Source organism: Rhinolophus ferrumequinum, chromosome 24, assembly GCF_004115265.2.
Source record: "Rhinolophus ferrumequinum isolate MPI-CBG mRhiFer1 chromosome 24, mRhiFer1_v1.p, whole genome shotgun sequence".
Lineage (NCBI taxonomy): Eukaryota > Metazoa > Chordata > Mammalia > Chiroptera > Rhinolophidae > Rhinolophus > Rhinolophus ferrumequinum.
The window spans coordinates 14,774,152-14,797,170 of record NC_046307.1 but is presented as its reverse complement, the minus strand read 5'-3'; the positions used below and the strand labels follow the sequence as shown (position 1 = coordinate 14,797,170).

The following is a 23,019-nucleotide window of genomic DNA, read 5'->3' as shown; positions in this document are numbered from 1 at the left end:
CCTTCCATGGGAAAGAGGCATGATCTATGGGGAAACTTTTCTTTCTCTTCAACTGGGATAGCTAAGGTAACTGTCACACCATCAGAGTTTTCAAAACTGACTCAAAAAGCAAGATAGGGAAGCCATTCACATAAAATCTTTAAAACTAAACACATTTGCTTTAAAATAAAAAATAACATCATTTTCCAGGGTGAGAGAGCACACTTAACGCTTGCAGCCAATTAATGATCAGGCAAGTATACATGCTACTGAGTTCTAAAAATGGTTTCCATCTATCAAAAATTTAAAAAACAAAGCAAAAAAATAAGAACAACCAGACCCCCCCCAAAGGCACTGAAACAAAAGACTGATCTGTTTGTATAGTCACATGAAAAATAAACATCTTTATTTTTTTGCCTACTTTATTTCATTTTTTTCAAATAAAATTTAAATCTGTACAAAGTATACTGTTACAGTATATATTTTGTAAGAATCAATGCCTAAAAGAATCACAATACTTCAATAAGCAGTACAGCAGACCTCGCTAGTTTCAGCTTTGATATTGAACAAACTCAAGCCGGCTGATGCACAACACATTTGCTTGGTTTCCACATGGTGAGTTCCCAGCACTGAGATGGGAGAACATGACAGCAAGTATGGTTATATTACAGCCTGACACACTGCGCTTCTTCATGTGATAATAACTGCACATATTTAATACAGAATGCTCAAATTTACTTTTTAAATTGCATTTGCTTACTTCTTAGTTGGCAAAATTCAGCATTCTTAATGGGGTCCCCAAACAGTGCAAATTAATGATATTCTACTGTATAATTGGCACATCTCCAATAAGGATTAACTTGTAAACTCAAAGAATATCACAACTTTGTCCTAGATTTTAATTAATACATATCTGGTCCATTTAACCAAAGTCATTTTGGAAAGATATTAAAGAACATTCTATTTCTGAAAGGATATTGTTTTGACCATTCTTTAGAGAAGATAAATTTTTAAATTGTCATTAAAATGTTTTACTATAAAAATTTTACAAACTTGGTTAGAAACTTCAAGATTATGATTCACAGCAGACAAATACAAACTGTTTATATTCCAACAACACCTACTTTTAGACTTTCAAACAGAGCACAACCATGTCAGCTGTGTTAACTAAAATTCTGAACAGTGTACTAAATTTATAAGTGGTGCTGGGTCTAGCAAGTGTAAATACACAGTATATTTTAATGAAAAGAATTGTCTTCTTTATACTTTATTTGTTTTCCCATAAGGAAACATTAATGTTTACATTCTTTAATAAAGTTAATCTTACATCAGAATATAACTTAATACTGTCAGCAACAGGGACCACACACAGTAAATAAGAAGCACATTTAAAATAAGTCTGAATTCACATAGATTAACATTTGTTGGTTAATAAAATATCGACAGTATTACAATCTTACAATATTTACAGTAAGAAAAATCTAGAGTAATATATACCTTTCACAGCAGGATTCCTTTTTTTTTTTTTTTAATTTCTTCCAGTTTGGGATTGTGTATACACGAAAAGCTCAAATAAAGCAACTCTGCAATATAATCTTAAAATAATGGCTACTGGGGGAAATTCTATCACAACCATTGAAAATAATGGTGACTTTTCACGGAGTCTGTGGCATCTGAGAACCCAGTTAATTAACCAAAGTCTTGCTCAAACCAGCCTCAGTTACCCAGATTAAAGCTGCAGAACTCCGGCCTTCCCTGACTACTGAAAACCCAACAGATTTTCTCAACATGCTATAAGAAAAGAGGGAAAGTAGATTTCAGCTCACACCTCATGGCTGGAAGCCTCCGGCCAGTGCACATTCCCCAACTTATACTAAAAGAGGACCGATTTCATCCTCAAAGCATCACAAGAGTTTACCCTCCAACTACAGAGCACTTTGACACCACACCAAGCTCACTCATTCCTAAACTCTTGTGCAACTAGGATAAGGCATGAACTTGGCCCATATAATACACACCAGCATCTTAGAGACTTGGGACTGGGGCAAAAAAACAGACTAGGTTGGTCTGGGAAAATGGGAAGCGATGCACATTTCCGATTAGAATGGTAAGAAGACCCGCGTCCCTAAACTGGAATTTGGCCAGGGCATCAGAGTTAGCACCCCCTCTCTGAGTACCTCAAGCAATTAGGATGTGTGCTCTGGGCCTCCTCCGAGAGAGCGCAACTACAGTAAGTAACACCATGTGGGACATTAGTTCAGTGATGACTCCCAAGAAAGCAGATACAATTCTTGAGGCTGGGGCTGTCCACAGCACCTGAGGGCACTCATCTGAGCTGTGACCTGTCCCAACTCTGCTTACTTGAAGAGATCTGATGGGCACAGAGCACTCAGGGTTACGGCTGCTGGCTACTTTGGACTCTAGATCTCACAGGTAATCAACAGGTATCTGGGATTGAATTAGCAAACTGTACCATAGCTCCTTAAACAGACACTGTCAGGTTTGAAATCAGGTGAAGCATGAATCTTCACTGTCAGGTCAGAAATCAAAGCGGGAGTCTTCCCACATCAGCCAAGGTCATTTTGTCAAAACCTTAGAGGAGTTGGACAGTTTTTCGTGTTGCAAGTGATTAGTTTACTTATTTCAATCAAGCTGGATTGGAGAACCAGACTGATCTATTTAGTTAGCTTTGTTTTTTTTTTTATTCTTAACGTATGTATAAACCCAAAGCTGTTGTATTTGGGCTAAATACACTGACAGAGAAAATTCAAACAACAAAAGTTTTTGGCAAACTTCTGTGGCATTTTCTTTTTTGTAGTCAATGCAAGATCTAAAGGTATTTCTACCCAACAAAGTCTGTTTAAGTGTTTAATGTTACTTCCTTTTTGGTCCTATACAGAATGCCATGGCTTCTATATAGGTCTGAATGCTGCTCCATGTAGATTCCTTCTGTATATCTAAAAATATATACTTTTCAGTAGTTCAATACATGGTTAATCTTCCCACAGAGGAAGATTTTTGTAATCACATGTTGCAAAGTAGAAAAACATCTCCTTTCTAAGAAAGGAAATACACTTTCCTATTGTACACTTTTGAATAAGCCCAAAGGCATGCACCAAAAATCATTAATAAAAACTAATACATGCACTAAAATGGTATAGAGTTAGACTTAAAGTGCTGCTTCTCAGTTTTTAGATTTGGAGAAGACATCTTGTCAGTTGTTGACTCAAAGGTCTCCCCCCAGCCCATCCATCACAATCCATGGCATCAAGAGAGGAAAGTAAAAAGTATGCATAAATTTTTCAACTATTCTTTACATGGGGGAAAGCATAGCTATACCAACTATCCTATTTATAAACTGGATTCCCAGTTTTAAATAAGACCAATATTTACTGGTAAAAATTGTCAAAGCTAATACATCCAAACAAATGTTACTAGTAAATAATGTTCTACATAGAGAATAATTTACTTTGGTTTTATGCACCTTCTCAAAAATAATACTGGTGTCCCATACATCACCAAACTGATGTGTTCCAGCAAAGTTATAAGGCAAACTTTTTTTTTTCCCTAGTGACATCTTGTTTCCCAGTAGACAAAACTAAAATCTTTTGGTGAGAAAGGGGTTAAGATAATGGCTAACCCCATGGCATCCTGAGCATTGTGGTTTATCAGACTCGACCCTGCTAGTAGAAACTGTCAGGCACCCTGACCCCTGCCTTGAACCAGGAATGGCTCCCATGTCTAGAGATGCCCTGACTCCTTATAAACAGCTCTCAGAACTTTGTTTCTTTTTTCTTTCTGTCTGGATGTTATAATGTCTAACAAAGCTGGTTGCAATGTCACATTTTGCTAGTAGGGGCCACCATCTAACAATAATTCCAACCTGAAATGTTTTAGGTCAATAGCTAATTCCTAATTTTATCAATTAATTGCATTAAAATTTTTTCTATAGAGTTTACTTAGAGCAGAGATCCTTAACTTGGGTTTCAGAAGATGTGTGATGCCCCTGAGGTTGTATGCAAAATTATCTGTGTATGTGCATTTTTTTTCCTGGGGAGAGGGTCCATCACTTTCATCAGATTATCAAAGGTATCTGTGACTCCAAAAAGGGGTTACAGAGACTTAGAGGGATACCCGTAATTCATTTTATAACAGGATTGGGAAATGTGGACAGAAAACTAAAAATGGCCTCAAAAAAAGGGGGGAGGGCCACATTGTTGATCTTTTCCCTTTATTCACATTTGGGAAATAAGTGCTTCAAACTGGGAAAAATAATTGATTAAGCTTATTAAACTCCATTAAAAAATAATCAAAGCTACCTTCTAAATTTTTTTCATTCTCCATATATGATAAATTTAGTCTCCGAGAAAAGGTTTGGAGACTAAATTTTTCTCTTTTCCCAAAGGAAATTCATAGATAAAGTGCTGATCATCATCCACATTTAAAGATTTGACAACATAAAATTTAAGACAACTCTTACAATGTAAGCTTTTAATTTACTATTTTAAGTAAAGGATTACCTAGAGTCAGTTACACATCTGTCAACCTTCATTTCCCAAAATTGGTCCATATTTAGACAACTACCGGGCACAATTCTACTGGTTAACCTAAAATCGGAATAATAAAAATTTAATTTTCGACCCAAATTAAAAACAAAGCTACAAGGTTCCACAATAGAGTCCAGCCACATTCACACTGTCATAGAAGACTTTCTCACTTCAAACACATCACTGAATTTTCAACACAATTTTCAAACATAAGATCCAGAATGACTAGCAAAACATGCTGAAAAACGCATGTCAATAATTAAAACACTACCCCGGGCCCCCCACCCCCCCAACCAGAAACACACTCAAGCATTCCAAAAATAAACCAGATCTGAAGACAGGCCTTTCACTTGTTGGTTTTAAGTATGAAGCGCCTAAATGGCTATCGGAAAGGGATTATAAAATGAGATAAATAACTTACAAAAAATAATTTTAGCCAAAACACATTTCTTTTCTATTGACAAAACTATTAGCCTTTTTTTTTTTAATTCTGAACCTAACTGTGCTGCACCATCTCACTAAGACAAAAAATATGTTCACAGGTACACTTTCAGTTGTATTCTTTCTAGAGCACATTTTGTGGTTATAAGACTGCCTCTATTTAAAATAAAGTCTCTTATCCCTTGCCACCCTCCCCCCCTCAAAAAATGAGTCAACCATGTATTCCTAAAAGGAATATTCATTTAATATAATTATTTCAGTTATATCACATAGACCATGAGGAAACTCTATGAGCATGATGGAAAACTACATGAAAGAGGGAGCTGCCACTTGCCACCCACTTCACTTTCAGATTTTTAAGCCAATACTCAGCTAGACTCAAAATCTCATTGACTTCAGTGAAAACAAATTACTCCAAAACCAGTCCATCTCAGGATGGAAGTTGGATCTTGAAGACATCATTATGAATGTGTGTGTGTGTGTGTGTGTGTGTACACACACACACACACACATATTCCTATCCTAAGCTTTCACTTTGTTCCAATAGTTTAATAAAGCTCACACTTACAAAGGATTTTATTGGCAAATAAAGGCCCATATTAAAAATTTTATCAAAACAAATTTTTGTTCTACATAGCTAACACTAAGAAATATTTTCTCAGACTTATAAAGCATATTTAATTGCATATAAGCTTTGCTTTGGGTGGGATATTGAAAACATAACTCTAAGAAATTTAAAAAGACTAGAAACAAAAGTGAAAGTGACTAGTCTTAACTTCCAAAAAATCAAGTGCAAAGGTAAATAGTGCAAATAATGAAAACTAGAAATTTTATAGGCAATTTTACAGGTTTTCCTGCTTCTGCACTTTTACATATTGACTTTATAAACCCTAACAACTATGCAGCATGGAAATGGGCTATCATTTATCTCCATTGACTAGACTCAAGGAAGCCTTTCAAAGACATTTAAATCACTGGTTCTTGACACAGGTTTGGGAATTCACTTCTTTTTAAACAATTCCTATGGGAGGGGGGCTATTTAAGAAGGTCCTGGACTGACTTAACCAAGTTATACTTTGTAACTATTATAATTTCAAATCTGACACACAATAAAATGTGAACATCATATTGTCAACTCTACAACGTAAGTTATAATAAAAAACAATTCTGCTATTGTTAATGAATTTGACAAAAAAAATTACTTTCCAAATACAAAATCAAAACATTTTTTTAGCTATCGTTAAAGGGATTTTATCACTAACGTATATAGATTTGGGTAAAATGAAACATACAAGTAATCTGTCAAAATCACTTGAGAATAAGTCCATACTAAACTAGAAAACAACAGTTAATCCAAATATACTTGAATTATGTAACTTAAAAAATACTATAGCCATTTTTTATCTTAAATAATTTAAAATGCTCCTGGGATACTGGGAACAGAAATCTTAACACAATAAATTCATCCTCAAAGGGCATGAGAACTTCCAACATATATATACTAAATTACATCATTAACATCTTCCATCATGGAACTTTTGAGAATTCTATAATTTTAAAGTTATAGAGAAAGTGGGAAAACAAACAGAAACTCACGTTTTACGGGGGGGGGGGGTTGGGATATGTTGTCTAATTTCAGAAATATAGTATTCTGAGGGTCTTATAAGGTCCACAGTATTAAATGGTTGCTAGGATTGCAAATGTAAAAGAAATAAAAGATAACCCTAAAATTGCAATTAAGTGTTTTTATCTGGTTTATTGCCCTCTTCTAAGAAATTTATGTGGACCAAAGGCTCAAGGTTCTGTAAAAGCAAGGTATAATGTGGATCTTTGTGGACTATAAAATCAAATGATTTTGATCTCAGAACCATTTTGAAAAGTCAAGGTAAGCTACATTGTAACATGAGCTAAGGAGAATAGATAGTACATATGATACATATTTCTGATAAAAATTGTAACTGTGGAAAAGTTTGACATTTTCTTCTCTCTTTCAAAATAGTTAAGTCCCCAGCACCAACTTGCCTTGACCAGAAAAGTTGCCATTCTACAATTGTGCTACTTAATTTGCCCAGAAAAACACCCTAAACCTGAAAACAGATTTGTATCATGCATCATCATGTCATCTAGGTACAAACCAATAGTTTTCTCATAACAAACAAAAGACCCGTTTTTCTCTGGCTTTATTGAAACTTCCTTATGAAAATCAACTTCGTTGTCCTCAGCAAACACTCTCATTTAAGACTCCACCTTAGTATCTTTTCCTACCACCAATAAAAATTTCTCCCACTTTGCCTCTAAACCACTCCCTTATGTACCCCACACTCCCATGCACTAACACATCTCCCCTTTCTGCTCTAAAATTTCCAAACCAGTAAGTCTCAACCCCCAGTAACTTACCTAAAATACACATACTTCTTACTCTCTTCAGTTCACAAATTTTCTTAACAATTTTGATGACCTTTAAACTGCCAACTTAAGACTGTGGGGAAAACAACAGCCAGAAAAACTGCCCGATTACCTCATAATACAGAAATCCTTCTGGGGTCAGTTAGCTATGGTCTAAGGCAGGAGCCAGCAATTTCTTTCCTTCCTTTTTAAGGGGGTAAAGGGATTGCCACTGACAGGCTTATGGCAAGGAAAAGAACAAAGAAAGAGAAACAAAGAAAAAGGAGGATGGGAAAAAGAAAATACCAGACGCACATGGCAGGGACGTAGGTCAAATGCCACTAACAACTACCTGCACTGGAAATTCCAATCCACTCCAGGTGAATGGGAGTTTGACTCAACTCATTAGCTCATCACTGTTTGACTAAGTCGAGGTGAATATATAAATCACCTGTCCCATAAATTTGCCACTTCATAATAAGGACGTCTTTTCTTAAGTACTCTTAGGATCCTTCTGCATTAATCTAATTTAGACCAAAACACATGCTAACAAGAGTATTTCCACATTTCTCAAAATTCTAGAATATAAAGGTTCTGTCCTTGAACTTGGAAGCCTCTTGAATTATTAAAGTACATCCTAAATCAAGAAAATTAAACTCTTTAGCTTAAAATTTTCCCATGAAATGCTACAAAAATTTAATTAATAAGCAAACTACTAATCATTGAAACAAGGTATGTATTTATGAAAACACAAAAATCCTGTGATTCCAAAATGAGTAAAATATTTCTGGTCTATAAGAAGTCATTTTATTTTACATAGAGTATCACCACCACGTTTCCACCTATCAAACAAGACAATTTTCCACAAAAGCAAAGAACATTAGGGAAAATAAATAAATACCAAACGTAATATGGGGACAAAATAAAAATAAATGAGTAGCTATGAAATTGTTTTTTAAGAAAAACGTTTTTAACAAGTGATTTGCCATACTAACTCAACTTTCCCAAAGACAAAAATTGGCCTACACCATTCAACATCAAAACCTAGTAGTTTAACAGTTGAAACTGTTGGCTTGAAACCAATCATATCTTTCACTTTTCATTTGGTTGTTCTGGCATCATGAAATTCTACCTGACTCGTGCTTATTCTAGTTTAGATAATTTTCACTTAGCCCATGATAATTAAGTTTATGTTTAAAAAGAGCCTGTCAAATGGCCAAGGCCTTAAATTTAGGTTTTGTTTTAGGATCAATAACTCCTCAATTATTAAAATAAGCTGTTCTTAAAAATATACTCTAAATTTATAGTAATTAATGCTGCTCTGTGAAAACAGTAATTTTAATAGCAGTGATCACTTTAGTTTTATAGTGCACTTTATTATGAATGGCCTATATGGTTAACTTGCAATGAAAAAAACCCCAGAAATATGATATATAATGTCTGATTTAAAAATGGTTCAACTTTGATAACTTTGCACAATTTCAGTGAATTAAGCAATTCCAATAAATTCTCTTCTCTATTCATTCCACTCTCATGGAGAAGTATGTATATATCTCCAAATTATTAAGATATTCAAATTGAGGGGATAATCAATTATAAATGTTATACTCAGAGTTATCACCAATTGTTCCAAACCTAAGTTGCTAAAGATTCCCTTGTTTTAGCATCCTTTTACATAGAAAATGAGATCTCATTCTGATATTGAAAAAGACTCTGAAAAGGGAAAAAGTCGTTAGATTTGGTTATCTCTTTTTTTTTGGGAAAAAAAAATCTTAAAAATATGTTCACATGTATAATAAAGCGAATTGTGGTGCTATGAAAGCCACCAGAGCAAACAATTTCAGATCCCCATTTTAAAATCATCTGGAAATGTGTGTATGTGTGTGTGTGCGTGTGTAAGCAGTACGAAAAATGAGTGGGAAAACTGAAGAAGAGAGGGTAAACCATTTGAGGGAGATAAAAATAATCATGCCCATGGTGGGGTCACCATGGTGGGATCACCATGGCTGGCAGATAATCCAAAGTGTCACAAAAGAAACGTGTTAGTTTAGAAAGTTTCAACAGCGCCAAATGCAAAATGTTGAAGAACAGAAACAGTGAATGAGATAACCCCACAAACATCAAGTTCCATTAAAAAAAAAAAACTGGAAGAAAAAAATTGACATAAGCACCTTTTTAAATATACCAAATCTTAACTGACTTAAAGATTGTGTAAAGTGCTTGGGCCATTGTACCCACCCAGATTCTCATTATCAACGAACTTATTTTTTTCCCTCCCTTCCACCCAAATTTAGTTTTCCTGCAGAAGAGTATAGCATTCCTATAATAAGAAATGAAAACAGTGAGTACAACTGATATAGATCCATTGACTTTTATTACAAATGTACTTGATCACTTGGCTTCAAAAGTTTAAAATCAATACCCTATATTCTGTATGCCAGTACAAAGCAAACTGTTTTACAAATTAAATACCTAAAAATTTGACAAAAATATTAAAATTTGATGAAAAACAATTATAAAAATCCTTAATCTCTCTCTCTTCAAAAAAGGAGGCAGTCTTCCCAGTCCTATTATACAATATTAATAATATTCACCATTTTTAGAATAGGTAGCTAAATTATATTTTTCTTTTAGCATACAAAACTCTTGACTAATAGATTTTATCTGTATATGCTCCAGTTAAGTTTGTGAATGCCATCTGATTGCAATATAATCAACTATCTTTAATTGAGTCCTAATTTACACTTATTTAATAATTTGCATAGTTTAAAAGGGATAAAGGTTATTCTACAACTAATTATCATAGGCTATTACAGTGCTATTTTTCAAGGCAATAAGTATTTGCTCCCAAATGAAATTATCTGTCTCCTTGAAGCAGGGGTTAAAATTACTAGCAGCTTTCTCCGTTACCTGAAAAATCAAATTGGAATAGTTACGCATCTCCAGATGTGAAGACCTAAAAACAACATTGATATATTTTTCCACTTTGACTCAAATTTCAACCCCTGCATGGGACAACTAGAAAGTGAGACTTTCAAGGTTTTTTATTTTCCCTGTTGGTTTTGGTTTCTACTCTCCATGGCTTTTGAGAAGCTGGAAAAGTCTGTCTTTCCTGACTTGCATTGTTTTTCTTCGTTTTTTTTTTCTTCCCCATTTGGCAAATATTCATCTACCTCCAATCTGTATCTAGTGGAGGAAAAGCCGACATGGCTTTTCTTATAAACTTCCTTTGTTGTCAAAGGCATGTATAATGATTTCTACAGTTCTGGTTAGTTAACTTGAGCTCCCTCTGTGGCTGGATGACTGTTGCTTCTAACATCAGCATGATAAATAGGAGGCACAAATAAAAAGTAGCTTAAAAAAGATTTGGTGATTTAAAAAAAAAAAAAAAAAAAACACCACCACCACCACCACCACCAAACACACACACATATATATGGACATTTTAAATCTGGTGGCTGATCTCTAGATTAAATTACTTGACAGTGTCTCTCATTTTAAAGAACGTCAATATTGCAATGCATTTCAAGTTTTCTTTTATACTTAGGCAAATAATAGTTTAACCTTAATTGTAAGACAAAGCAGATCATTAAAAATAAGGCATACTTCTCAGGAATTAAGTTTTGTTTGCTTGTTTTTGGCACATTTGATCATACTGTCTTCTATGAATAACACATATGGTCAAATATACCAACCATTTCCTTTTTTGTTTCAGCACAAACAGGGTTTACCAACTAGTAAAATAAAAACAAGGAAAAACTCCAACATAAAACACTGAGATATAGAACCTTGGTAAAGTACCGAGCACCTGGGGGCACAGGGTGGGGAAAGGATGAAAACAGGAAAGGGGAGAAGGGAAGATAGGGAGGGTGCTTGGGGAGGTAAAGTGAGATGCAAAAAAGAGCATCTTTACAGTCACTTAGTCTTTTCTATGATCATCTCTTAACGTCTTAAAAGATCTGCACATGGATTTCTTTTTAAACCCACTGACCATAAATCAGACAATGGTTTCAAAATCTTAGTAAGATTGTGTTTAACTGTTATAGTGTAAAGACAATTGCACAATACATGTGCTTCTTGATCCGGTAGGATTCCAAGCAGAATCTGAAGTCTATAGATAAGAAAGGCTTCACTTTAGGTAACTCTGACCCTAAAGAAAACCTCATGAAAGAACTCGCATCTCAAAGAAAGGACACTTTGCCTAAGTTTGCTGTGTTTTTGTTGACTTGCACTACTTATTGCTGGCTACTATGAAACACTGATCTAGGAGTACTCCAACAACCTGTAGTACAAGGCTTAACTTTAAGAAGCTATAGTAAACAAGAGACAAAATCAAAGCAATTCTCTTTCCTAACTAGTAACAGCACAGAGAATGCAGTCTTTTCCATATCACAGTTAAAGTACAGTGAACAAAATAGCTCAACAAACCTTAAGACAAAAAAGTGCAGGTTATTAATGTTTACATGCAGTTGATAAGCATTCCAAATGTCACATTATGCACTGTAAAAGCTCAACTTTACTATATGGAAATAAGAAAAATGCACCTTGGGGAAAGGGGAAAAGCAATTTAATCATTTCCAGTGATTTTGTAAGTAAAGAAACTCCTAACTATTGTACGGTCACCTCATATTTAACATTGTATGAATATTAAAAGCAAACAATTTAATGGGAAAATGCACAGTACAATGGAAATAGCTTGTTACTCGACACATACAGTAGATCTCAAAAACAAAGACAACACACTCAACCAGGGAGCTTAAAAATATCAAATCAAACCCAAAGAACCAGCAGAAAGAAAAAAAAAATCCTTCAAAAAAGACAACTGTTTCACCTTCCTAGGCCAATGCTTTACAATGTGAGCAGCACTGACACCTTCCAGCTCCTACAGGTGGTGTCTCCTACATACAGCAGTTAGATCTATATAGCTGGATTTGCCAAGAAACAATTCCATCCCCAGAACTCTCTGTCAGACAAGATCCGTTTTTTTTTAAACCAAAATACTTTCTACAGAATTCCAAACCAAAATGTACTGTTTAAGGCATCTTTTTTTATAACATTTTATCTTCACTCAAAGATGATAGTCATGCAGCAGTTTAATGATAAAAATATATTAATATTTTACTATACAGCAGCAAGAAGTTAGTTGTCAATTAAAAGCACACAAACATCCTTAAATGAAAACCTGTAAAAGACAATCGTTATAAACAATTTCAGTTTGGAGGACACCTGCTTGGTAAAGTGCTCTCCTAAGCTTTGCATTTCCATACCCTACACCTTGAAAATATGAATTATAGAATATACTTTTAACAGGCGGCTTGAACACTTGGGGAACACAAATACACTTAGCATATAATGTAGCCAGTAATAACTAGCACCACAGCTACATGGAAATCCTTTACATACACCAGCTTAACTTGGCTTTCTCTTTTAAAATGAAACTCAGAATCCATGGCTCAGTAGGATAACTATAATTGTGTTGCTCTGCTTTTTAACAGGTCTACATAAGTTAATAGCACTGGCAAAAATCAAAGGATAGCTTCAGACCTCTTACAAGTTTAGGAGACAGTGCTAGTGACCACAAATAGACTCACTACCTGATGTCCAAGTACAGGTTCACTGGAAATTGCTGCACGTTAGTTAAGTTCTTAAAATCTTTCTACACATAATAAAAAAAATATATTATGAACGATACAAGTACATCTCATATACACAATAATGACAAAACGCCTACTCAGTCAAAGCAAACAGATGCAGAAAAATATTATGGGAGATTTCCTTTTTCTCTCTTTCTTTTTCCTTTTGCTATTTGAATAACTTTGGTTCCAACCATAAAAATCACAACTTAGCAAATTTCATTTAAATGCCTTTTTTAATAATTTCTTCATGTTCACAGAAGTTTCACTGACCATTTTTATATGTTTAAGGTCCAGATGCAATGCATATTGTATAAAAGAGAGCACTTATTGTTTACCTTGCATGAATTAAACCTACGTACCTTTAACTCTACAAACTTCTGCATAACATTTAGACAAAGCTCAGACACACAGCATGCCTAGCCCTCATATATATACACATCTCTAATCACAGGTATATAGGGTGTCAAATATACTATAATAACCTCCATGTAAGGTTTGAAATTTGGTAACAAAATGAGAAAAACTAAAAATATTATTTTACGTGTTCTAAAATATCTCTTTTTTGTGCTAAAGTCAAATGTTAGCTCAACATGAAAAGGACTTTTATATAATTCAGCAATATTATAATCTTGACCATTTTGCAAACACTTTTAATAATAATAGCTTAAACGTGTACAAAAGTTCTTGGTTAATTAGGGAAATAAACACTCAGTTCTTTATATTTTTTAATCAAGTAGGAAACACAGTTCATATAATGTTATTACTTTTTGTATTTTTTTTGTTTTTTGTTTTAGCAGCTGCTTACTGTTTTATATGGTGGATAAAGTGGACAACATCCAGCGATGGGTGGCAAGTCAAGAAGAGAAACTGTCAGTTGGTGGAGGTTCTGTGGGTGGTGCTCCCTTGGAGTTAAGTTTTTTTTTTTTTTTTTCTTTTACTTTTTAACTTTTTATTTTCTCTTTCTTTACAGTATATTTTCTCTGTGTGTGGCTGTGTGTGTGTATGTGTGTGCGTATGCATGTGTGTGTGGGTATTTTCCATTCAGTTTGATCAATCTTCTTCCCCTTCTTCCTCACCCTGCAGCAGCAGGGTGGCAGCGGCGGTCTCCTCCTGCTGCTGCTGCTGTTGCTGGTGGAGCTGCTCACAGGCAGCCCGCTTCTCCCTCTGCTTCTCTTGAATCTTCTTCATCTCCTCCGAGTACTTGCAGAAGGTGTGTCCGAACTTGGCCCACACCTTGTAGGGCACGGTGATGGAGTTGCGGTAGGTGGGCTTCACCTCGCTCACTCGCATAAACACGCCGTACTTGTTGGAGCCCACATCGAAAAAGAAGCGCTTGTTGTCCACAGTCAAGGAGGTGCCCTCGGGCAGCTCGGCCGGCTCCTCCTCCACTCCGTAGTCGTCGATGAGCTTGGCCAGAGCGTCGCGGAACTCGATGAGCCCCTGTGCGGGCAGCGCAATGGTCTGGCCCTGCGTGGAGCCCAGGCCGGGCCCCCGGTTGACCGTCTGGCGGATGCGCAGGAAGCGGCCACGCTGGTTCTCCTTGAGATCCATGTAGTACTTGCGGTTCTCGCGCACCAGGAACTCGCTTTTGAGCGCCCGGCGCGGCTCGTCCTGCGCCTGGGCCAGGTCGGGCGGCTGGCTGGGGCCCAGCTGCGCGTAGTGCTCGATGAAGTCTCCCAGGTAGTCGCGGAACTCCACGGCCACTGACATAGAGAGAGTGAGGCGGCTCTTGTTGCCGCCCGCGCCCACCTCAGCGATCTTCAGGAAGCGGCCCTTGGCGTTCTGCTTCACGTCCAGGTAGAAGCGCTTGTTCTGGATGTCCACCCGCTTGGAGGCCAGCTCCTGCGTCTCGTGCTGCAGCCCCCCCGGGGCCCCGCCACCGCCGCCGCCACTGCCGCCGCCCCCGCCGCCACCACCGCCCCCGCCGGAGCCCGAGCCTGAGCCCGGGTGCCCCAGGGAGCCGCCCGAGCCCAGCGCTGCACCACCCTGCTCGCTGCCGCTGTCTCGGTCCGCCATGATGCTGCGCTCCGCCGCCGCGCCGCCGCCGCCTGCCGCTCCGCCCGCCGCCGCCTCAGTCGCCTCAGCCGCCGCTGCTTTCCCTCCCCGGCTCCGCCTGCTGCCGCCGCAACCCCCACAGCCAGTCAGCCACTCTCGCGAGATCTGCGGGAGAGACGAGACAGACGAGACCCGGTAACAGGGCACTGACTCCCCAGTACAGTAGCAGGGCGCCCTACTGTACGCGCCCACCCGCCCGCGGCACGTGACCCGCGCCCCTTCCCCGCTGCCAGCCCCCGTCCACCCGCCCACCAGGCGGCGCCCACCCCCGGCCCTCACCCCACACCCCTGGCTTGGGGGGGGGGCCAGGACGCGCCGCGTCGCAGCTGCTGCCGCCACCACCACTGTGGCTGTCGCTGTTGGCCAGACCCTGGGCGGCCTCGGCCCGGGGAGTTGGGGTACTAGGGGTAAGAAGAGGACTGCCACACTAAGCACAGGGAGCGGGCCTGAGCTCTGCTTTCCAGTGACCCCAAAGAATGTGGAGGCAGGGGCCTGCGCAGCGCAGCGAGCACGCTGCAGAGAGGGAAACCGAGTCACAGCCACCCCCTCCCCTGTGGGCCCCAGCTAGACCTAGACCCAAACCCAGACCGGCCCACACCCGCCTGGGCTGTCTCCTACCGCAGAGCCCTGGCCGCAGAGGCGGGTGAGGAAGAGAGGTGGTGCGGCAGTAACCCTTAGCTGCAGAAGGGGCTGCCGGGGATGAGGTCGGGGCGCCGGCAGCAGTGGCGCGGAGCAGCAGACACCTAGCCCGTCCCTCCCCTCGCTCCCGCCGCTCCCCCTCCCCGCGCAGCGGCTCTGGCCTCAGATGATCCCGCTCCCCCCTCCCCCCAACCGCAGCCCCGCACAGTCGGGCGGGCTCACTCACCGGCGGGGGGGAGCTGAGCAGAGGACAGCAGCCGCACTAGGGCCGGGGTGCCCGCAGTGCCTATTCCCATTGGCTCTGCCCTCCCCCCCCAAACAACAATCAAAAAGAAACCCCACACTCACCCAAAAACCTTCAACCAGCCTCCTTTGGGACCAAGACTGCCTGCTTGCCTCCCCCTCCTCCTTCCGAGATTTGGGGAAGGGGGGCACCCTGCTCAGGGCTGAGCCCAGCCTGGGTAGCCGGCCAGCTCTGCGGATGAACCAGGCCCTGCCGAGCCTTCAGCCCCTAGCCCACTCTTCTTCCTCTCTGGAAGGACCCAGAATGGAGGAGAAAACCAAGCAGGCTTTAGGATATTCACGAGCTAAAAATGCCAGGAATTTCCTGGGAAACGCAGTTCCTTACGGGATTCATTAACGCAGGTTCACTCGTCCCTTTTACCCCTCCTTCCAGAAACTCCTAAGTGTCAAAGAGAGCCCCCAACTCTTAAAAAGTAAAACATTAGATGATCGCTGGTTTTTAGGCAGACAGCTAGGTTACTGACCATTAGTTAACCAATGAGTCTTGGATAGTGACAGCTAAAGGGGGTGTCTCTGGTCACAGAAATAACTGATACCTCTTTTCCTAGATTTGAGGCATAATCTAGGGCCTATTTTCCCTCTCGCAGATATGTAGCAAATGCTCATACTCCCTCGCTGCAGTCTGCAGTTCTAGCAACTGTGGGATAGCTAAGGCCTATCTCCAAGGGACCCCCTGCCAATGCCCCTACACTGTCCCCATCACCTTCTACAGGGTACTCAGAGGATACAGACCTTACAGCCCAATTCCTGACTTGCTCAAGCATGGATTGCTACCTGTGTCCTGAGAAGAGTATGCCTATCCCATCTACGCGTTCCATTCCCATTGAACATCCTTCACCCCCCACCCTCCAAAGTAAGGATACTTGCCTCCCTCACTCTTAGCCCCAGAGACAGCTGAGTACATGGTTGCCCAAGCTTCCTGGAAAAGAGAGGAGTAAAGAGAGGACTAGTGATCAAGAAACCCAGACCAGTCCAGGGCATAAGCCTTGTCAATATCTGGGCCCTTCAAGTCCCCTAATACATCCCTTCACATCCTGGGCGAACCTGCCTGCTAAGTAGTCATAGCTTCCTTTTTCTCTTTGCAAGGGCCCCATTCTACCCAGCATTAGCTACTTCAGCACTGGGCTGACGTTTGCTCCTCCCGTTAAAGAGGAAGAATCATGGCAAAGCACGCTGGCCACCACAGAGCAAACTAGGGTAGTCCTGTGAGCCAACTCCACAACCACCCACCTGTCCAGTGGTCCCCGAAATGACTCCCTGAAGGGAAGGCCCACTCAGAGGTAGAAATCCGGCTTTGAGCTCCATAAAGAACTTCCCTTTAGTTTGGGGGCATCCTCCAGTACGGCGTAGTACCCTTTCCGTGCTGACTGTTCTGCACTCCCTCCCCTGTCCCCAACTCTGTCGGTAAGGAGACTTAGGAACTGTTGGCGCACTTCCCATCACACAAAAAATACATGTGTAAAAGAAGCGGCGGCTCCTCCAGGCTCGCGCAGTAGCGATCAGGACCCTGGATAGACCCTGGCCCTAAACAGGGACGCAAAGGCTGAGTAGCAGGGTCTCCGCACAGAACCCGGCACGGTATTACGGTCCCACTTGTAAGATGAGGCTAAGATCTGGTGAAGTCCGATCTAGAAAAGCCGCTGCTCTTCCTCAAGGGTTTACCTTGCGCCGAACCAAGCCTCTGCCCCCTCAGGAGAGCTCAAAGCAGCCACAAGGCCAATGGGATTGCGATGTGGGGGCAGCGCCTGCTGGTCCCTGCCATTCTTCCTTGCTAATGATCGCTTCCCCCAGGACAGAAAACTAGGGCTTTAAACTGCCCGCTTTCTAGGACCAACATTGGAGTCTAAATTTCTTGCACTCTGTCCAAATGATTATGTCCAGGGGTTCTGAAGCGGTTTTAATTTGGGAATGCTGATTTTTCTGGAAAAAGTGTCACCAGGAACCGAGTTCTTAGTTCCCCAGTACAGAGGCAACTGATGAAGTTTCTAGACAAAACACAAGTTAAGTATCACACTTAAACTGGGAATTTTAAGCTCAAATCAGCAAACGAGAGACCTGGATCTCTATATAAAGATGTACTTACTTATTTCATGCTATTTATTATATATGTATAAAATTTCTGCCATTATATACCAGACCCTGCCCTACTTTTTAAATGTATCTAAAAAGCAAACAAGGCTAATAATACCTTTACCAAAATAATCCAATTATAAATTGAACATTTAGTACATTGTTAAACAAGAGAGTTAATTTCAGGATAAGCCTGTAAATCTGGGCTTTTGGTCAGACTGGGGGCAGGGGTGAAAGGCAGATTTCCCTAGACTATAGAATACAAGAGCCTTAAAAGGCAGTCTGAGAAGAATGAATATTGACTCAGAGAAAGTCTTAAAACAAAAAGTTTAGAACACTAAATAGAATTTCAAAGTTAGATTTGCATCCTAACATTGAAAATCCATTAGAAAATTTGTGGATTTAAAATAACTTCCAACCGTTTGTTAACTTCCTAAACAATATACTAACCTGGTAAATGAAATGCCAGTTCTAGTGTCTAGCTGTTTGAATATATTATTTTAAAACAAACAGTTGTAAAATTAAATGTAAAATTTCAATACAATGTAGAAAACACGAAGAGAAAACGAAAAATATTAATATGCAGCAAAATATTCGTATTAATGAAAAATAAAATATTCCCTTTCTCCTCAAAGTTTGCTTACATTTTTAAACATGATAAATGTCTCTAGATTTCTTGTGCTCTTTTATTAACACTACACACACAATTTGAAGAGAACAGAGATTGCTTTATTGTTAATCCCATTATCTCTATGTCTTTAACAAGCTCTTACCAACAAAAAATTGTTCGCAAGTGAAACAGACATTAGCCAGAACAAGAAGGAAAAACGCCTCAATTTTCCTCAGCCTGTACTACAGGTGATTCTGAAACAATCTAATTCAGCTTTGGTTTTTAAAAGTAAAAATTAGCACACACATTTATAAAATAATCTTGGAGAGAGGAAATCTACCTCTGGGTAATAATAAACCCTTTTGATTATAGTGTTCCCAACAGAAACAATATGCTGATAACATTTCACAAAATCGCAGATTTCCAAAATAAAAGAGAAGCAAGAACATTAGAACTTGTGTTTTCTAGTGCTGCTTAGGTTAAATGCTTGTCTTAAACCAGACAGACAATTATCTTCAATATCCAAATCATTAAAACTAACTGGAATGTAATACTGCAATTGTTCAAAGTGGAGGAATTACCCCTTTCTTCTCATGGCTATCTACCAGGAAAATTAAGGGAAAGTCTCAAGTAAATCTTAACATTTAACAACAACAAAGACTAATAGTAATAATATTTCACAAATCATTTTTTAAACAGCATATCCCCTTTCTATAGCTCACCTAATCTTTTAAATTATGCTTCCTCAATGCTATTTTAATGTTTAGGGTTAAAGATATGAATTAAACATTTAAAATCTGAAGAGAATAATTCATGTGATAGAATCCTCGCATTTCACAAAATGTTTTCATTTTAAGCATTTGTAGAAGAGTTAAATAAACGTAGTACACATTCTAAATTCAATAAAAGATTCAGAAAACCCGACATTTTATGTACCCCAAAGGTCCAAAGCGAACCGATGCAAATGTCAATAGTTTTTTCTCTTCCGGCTGATACTTAAATGGTTTTACTAGTACCCAAAGGAATGAAATCAGCAACTCTCTCCACACTCGAGTCAACACTCTAATTTTCAAAGCCGCAATTCGCAAACGTCAGTTTGGGTGGGGAACAGGGGGGTCTTGAAGTCATCAAAAAATTCCTTTTCTCCTCTGACAGTCTACCAAAAGATGTCAAACCAAATTCAGCCTATTGTAAAGCACTGGGACCTCCCTTCCAAGGACACAGGACACAAACATAGACGCCGCTGCAAAAAGCTGTCCAAAAGCGCCCGGCCCGACAGAAACGTTAAAGGGTCCAGATAAGAACGAAAATTAGAACCCTCAAGAGGGTCCCGCAGAGACAGCGGAAATGAACGTGGCATTTATTCAGGGGTAGACAGCAACGAACCAAAAAAAGTTGCCCCAGTCGGACTCTTGGGCCTTTTTTTAATCCAAGTTCAGGCTCAAAGCAGATGTATTTGTGGGGGGTCCCTTCCCCTACAGACATTTCAGCCACCTCTGGGGCCCACTATCGCTTAACGGGAAGCCCCATCTAGCTTCGCATCCATTCCTTTTGCCCCCGGACAAAGGCAGAGGAGGCTGTTGAGCTGACCTAGCTCTGTGGGGCGGCAAAAATGCCTTGTCCAGGCCACCCATCCTTGGGCCTGGCTTCATCTGCGATGTCAGCATCAATGTATTATTTTTTATTTTTACAAAGCATCCTGGGCGGGTATATGCATTGCGGGAGGGGCGGGGGGTTGAACACAGGAGAGAAGGGGTTGGTAGTGGAGTCTAGAATCCTCCTTCCTCTCCCCTCCTGCCAGGGTTGCTGTGCAGGGAGTGTCGGCCACGTTTGGCGCACTGTCCCAGGCCCCTGGCGAAGGTGGCCAGGGGAAATGAGGCTTAGGGATTGCTAAACAAACGGCACCACTGGTGGTCTCCAGCGCCTGCGGAGGTAGAATTATCTTTTTTTTTTTTAAGGGGCGTGTGATTTTGTTCTTATTTGGAGGTGGGAGGGAGTTCGTCTGTTCGTGCGCTACGGGGTGGGGGGGCGTTACTGCACTGCCAGGGTCCCCGGAGGGAGTGCGGGGATGTCTACAATGATACAGTAATTACTCCTGGGGCGTAAGAGGGCAATTAGAGGGGACGGGGTGGGCGGCACCTGAAGCTGTGGCAGTGGCAGCAGGGAAGGTCGCGAGGGGCTTACCCGGGCGGGCGGGCGCTGTCCTGCCGCAGGTGAGGGAGGGCGCGCGCTGGGCAGGCGCGAGGAAGGGGGGAGGGGAGGAGGGCGCGCGCGCGCACACCTGTCCTGGACAGCGGCGCGAGCCGAGCTGCGCCTCACTCGGGCTCTGCTGGCTGAAGAGGGAGGAGGGCGGGCTGGCAGGCGGGGGCGGGACGCCGAGGGGAGGAGGAGGAGGCGGCTCCGATGGCTGGCTCGGCTCTCGCTCGTTCTCCCTCCCGCGGGCAAGCCCCGCTCACCCCCTGCTTCTCCCGCTCACTCACAGCCCCTTTGGCTCTCCCTCCTCCTCCTCCTTCCCCTGCGGGATCCGCTCGCCGCCACCGTCGCCGCCGCAGACGGCAAGTCGTGGCAGCCAGACGTCGGCGCGTAACCCGGCGCTCCGTGCGTGACTCCGGGCGACGTCAGCGCGCGCTCAGCGCTACCCACCATTTTCCCCCCCACCCTCCCTCCGTGGCTCGCGCCCTCCGCCCTCGCGTCCCTCCGTTTCAGTTGCCGCGGCGGCGGCCGCCGAGCGCGCTCCCTCCGCCCCCATCTCGCGCGTGCGCGCGTCCTCTCCGCCGTTGGCGCGTCAACAGCCAGCGGCCCAGGCCTTGAGGCGCGTCTGAGGAGGGGGCTGCCTGCAGCTCTCTCAGCGCGCACTTCCTCCACCCGCAGCCGGTAGCGGCCCCTGGAGGACTTATCCCTCCTTGGGCCTTGAAGGCCAAAGTCAAGCTCAGGCGGGGATAGGACCCTGTAGGGCCTGCGTCAGCTCCAATTTAGGGCCCTTAGCGTCGTTGTCGTTGCCGTTACCGCCGCGTCACACTAACCCTACCCCCTCCCCCGTCCCCCGCTCCTCCCTCCCACCCGCGTTCCGCCAGCATATCAGGAGGCAATAGGCTTTTCATCTCCCGCGAAGGTCTCACCTTGGTCTTCAGACGTCTGTCGAGAGGGGCTAGAAGGGCATAATTAGCATAAAGAAGAAAGTGGCTAGACCTCGTTCAGGCTCTAGCCCCAGGAATCCTTGACAGGAAGCGTGGGGTTGCTGCCCAGCCTCCCACGCAGTGTAGGTGAAACTGGGCCCCTTTGAGGGACTGCGACTAAGGACAAAACCCTGATAAATATTATTGATGCGCCCTTGGGCTGACAGGGAGAAAGTAAAAGGGACGAGTTAATTTTCATAAATTATGCAAAGGTGAAATGCAGAACTATAAAATGCCGTTTAAGAGTTGTCTTGAAATCTTACCAAGTTTGACAAGATTTTGGTGCACGGTAACTTTTTTCCTCGCTTTATATGCTGTTACATCTCCATCCTGCAAGACTGTGAACATAGAAGGTGGATCAGTTAAAAATTATCGGCTGCAAAATAAATAGAAAACTGCCTTCACCATCTTTATCATTTAAAAAATGTCAGAGGAGTCAATCTGTGATTTAGGAAAACTTAATCACTGTCCCAACTTACTTAACTGAGTATATTTTATTTTGAAGTTTCTTTTCAATACACCGTTAAGATACACTTTTATTAGGCAATAGTAGACTTTTAAACTTATTTATAGGCTCTTTCCCAAGAAGCCTACCTAGTTAAGCCTGGGAGGCAAGTAGGAGAAAAGTGAAATTAACCCCATTTTATAGATGAGAAAATTGAGTTACAAAAATATAAGTCAGTTGTTCAGAGTTGCAAGGAGTCTGTAACTGATAGAGGGAAAAACACCTTAGGTTTATTATCACCTACTTCATCCACTAAACCAGAAATCCCCAATTGTTTATTTCCAGGTATCTTTTGAGGCTCCCCCAACCCCCTCAATGAATGGTAGGCAGTGCCTAATATCTGAGAGAAACAAATTCTCACCCTAGCTAGAGGTGAGAAAATTTTTGAGAAGGGCTTAAGAATGATGGGTCATTTCCTTTGAATTGCTTCTTCATTCACCTCATCTTTAGGTGGCAGCACTACTATATAATATCTTTAAAACTACAGTCTTCTGCAACTTGATATCCTAAAGAGTGTTTTGTCTTAAATGCTTCCAACTAAATTTTGGAGATTAGAAGCTGGTGAAAATACGAAATCATATCTGAGAATTAGAATACTTAGGAGGTTCTAGAGGAGGAATAGAAAGGCTTTCAGAGAAATTATTATTAATAAAATACATGGAGCTGCTGAGGG

General features: G+C 41.3%; 2 protein-coding genes across 3 annotated transcripts; both read right to left on the bottom strand.

The window, feature by feature from the left end:
- Positions 1–352: 352 nt before the first annotated feature.
- Positions 353–4,783, bottom strand: IGIP (IgA inducing protein). Its single transcript, XM_033096883.1, has one exon. The coding sequence runs from the start codon at positions 689–691 to the stop codon at positions 530–532; it is 162 nt and encodes a 53-aa protein (XP_032952774.1). The 5' UTR covers positions 692–4,783; the 3' UTR covers positions 353–529.
- A 6,472-nt stretch (positions 4,784–11,255) lies between these two features.
- PURA (purine rich element binding protein A) lies at positions 11,256–21,238 on the bottom strand. Of its 2 annotated transcripts, none has more exons than XM_033096881.1 (2): positions 20,850–21,238; positions 11,256–15,148 (listed from the first exon to the last, which is right to left on the bottom strand). In XM_033096881.1, the coding sequence occupies exon 2, from the start codon at positions 15,002–15,004 to the stop codon at positions 14,039–14,041; it is 966 nt and encodes a 321-aa protein (XP_032952772.1). In that variant the 5' UTR covers positions 15,005–15,148; positions 20,850–21,238; the 3' UTR covers positions 11,256–14,038. The 2 variants fall into 2 exon arrangements, with proteins under 2 accessions (XP_032952772.1, XP_032952773.1); XM_033096882.1 differs by lacking the exon at positions 20,850–21,238 and adding an exon at positions 15,662–15,818.
- Positions 21,239–23,019: the final 1,781 nt, after the last annotated feature.

Excerpts from the sequence above, each read along its gene's own strand:
- PURA (XM_033096881.1), bottom strand. The coding sequence starts at position 15,004 with ATGGCGGACCGAGACAGCGGCAGCGAGCAGGGTGGTGCAGCGCTGGGC.
- IGIP (XM_033096883.1), bottom strand. The coding sequence starts at position 691 with ATGTGCAGTTATTATCACATGAAGAAGCGCAGTGTGTCAGGCTGTAAT.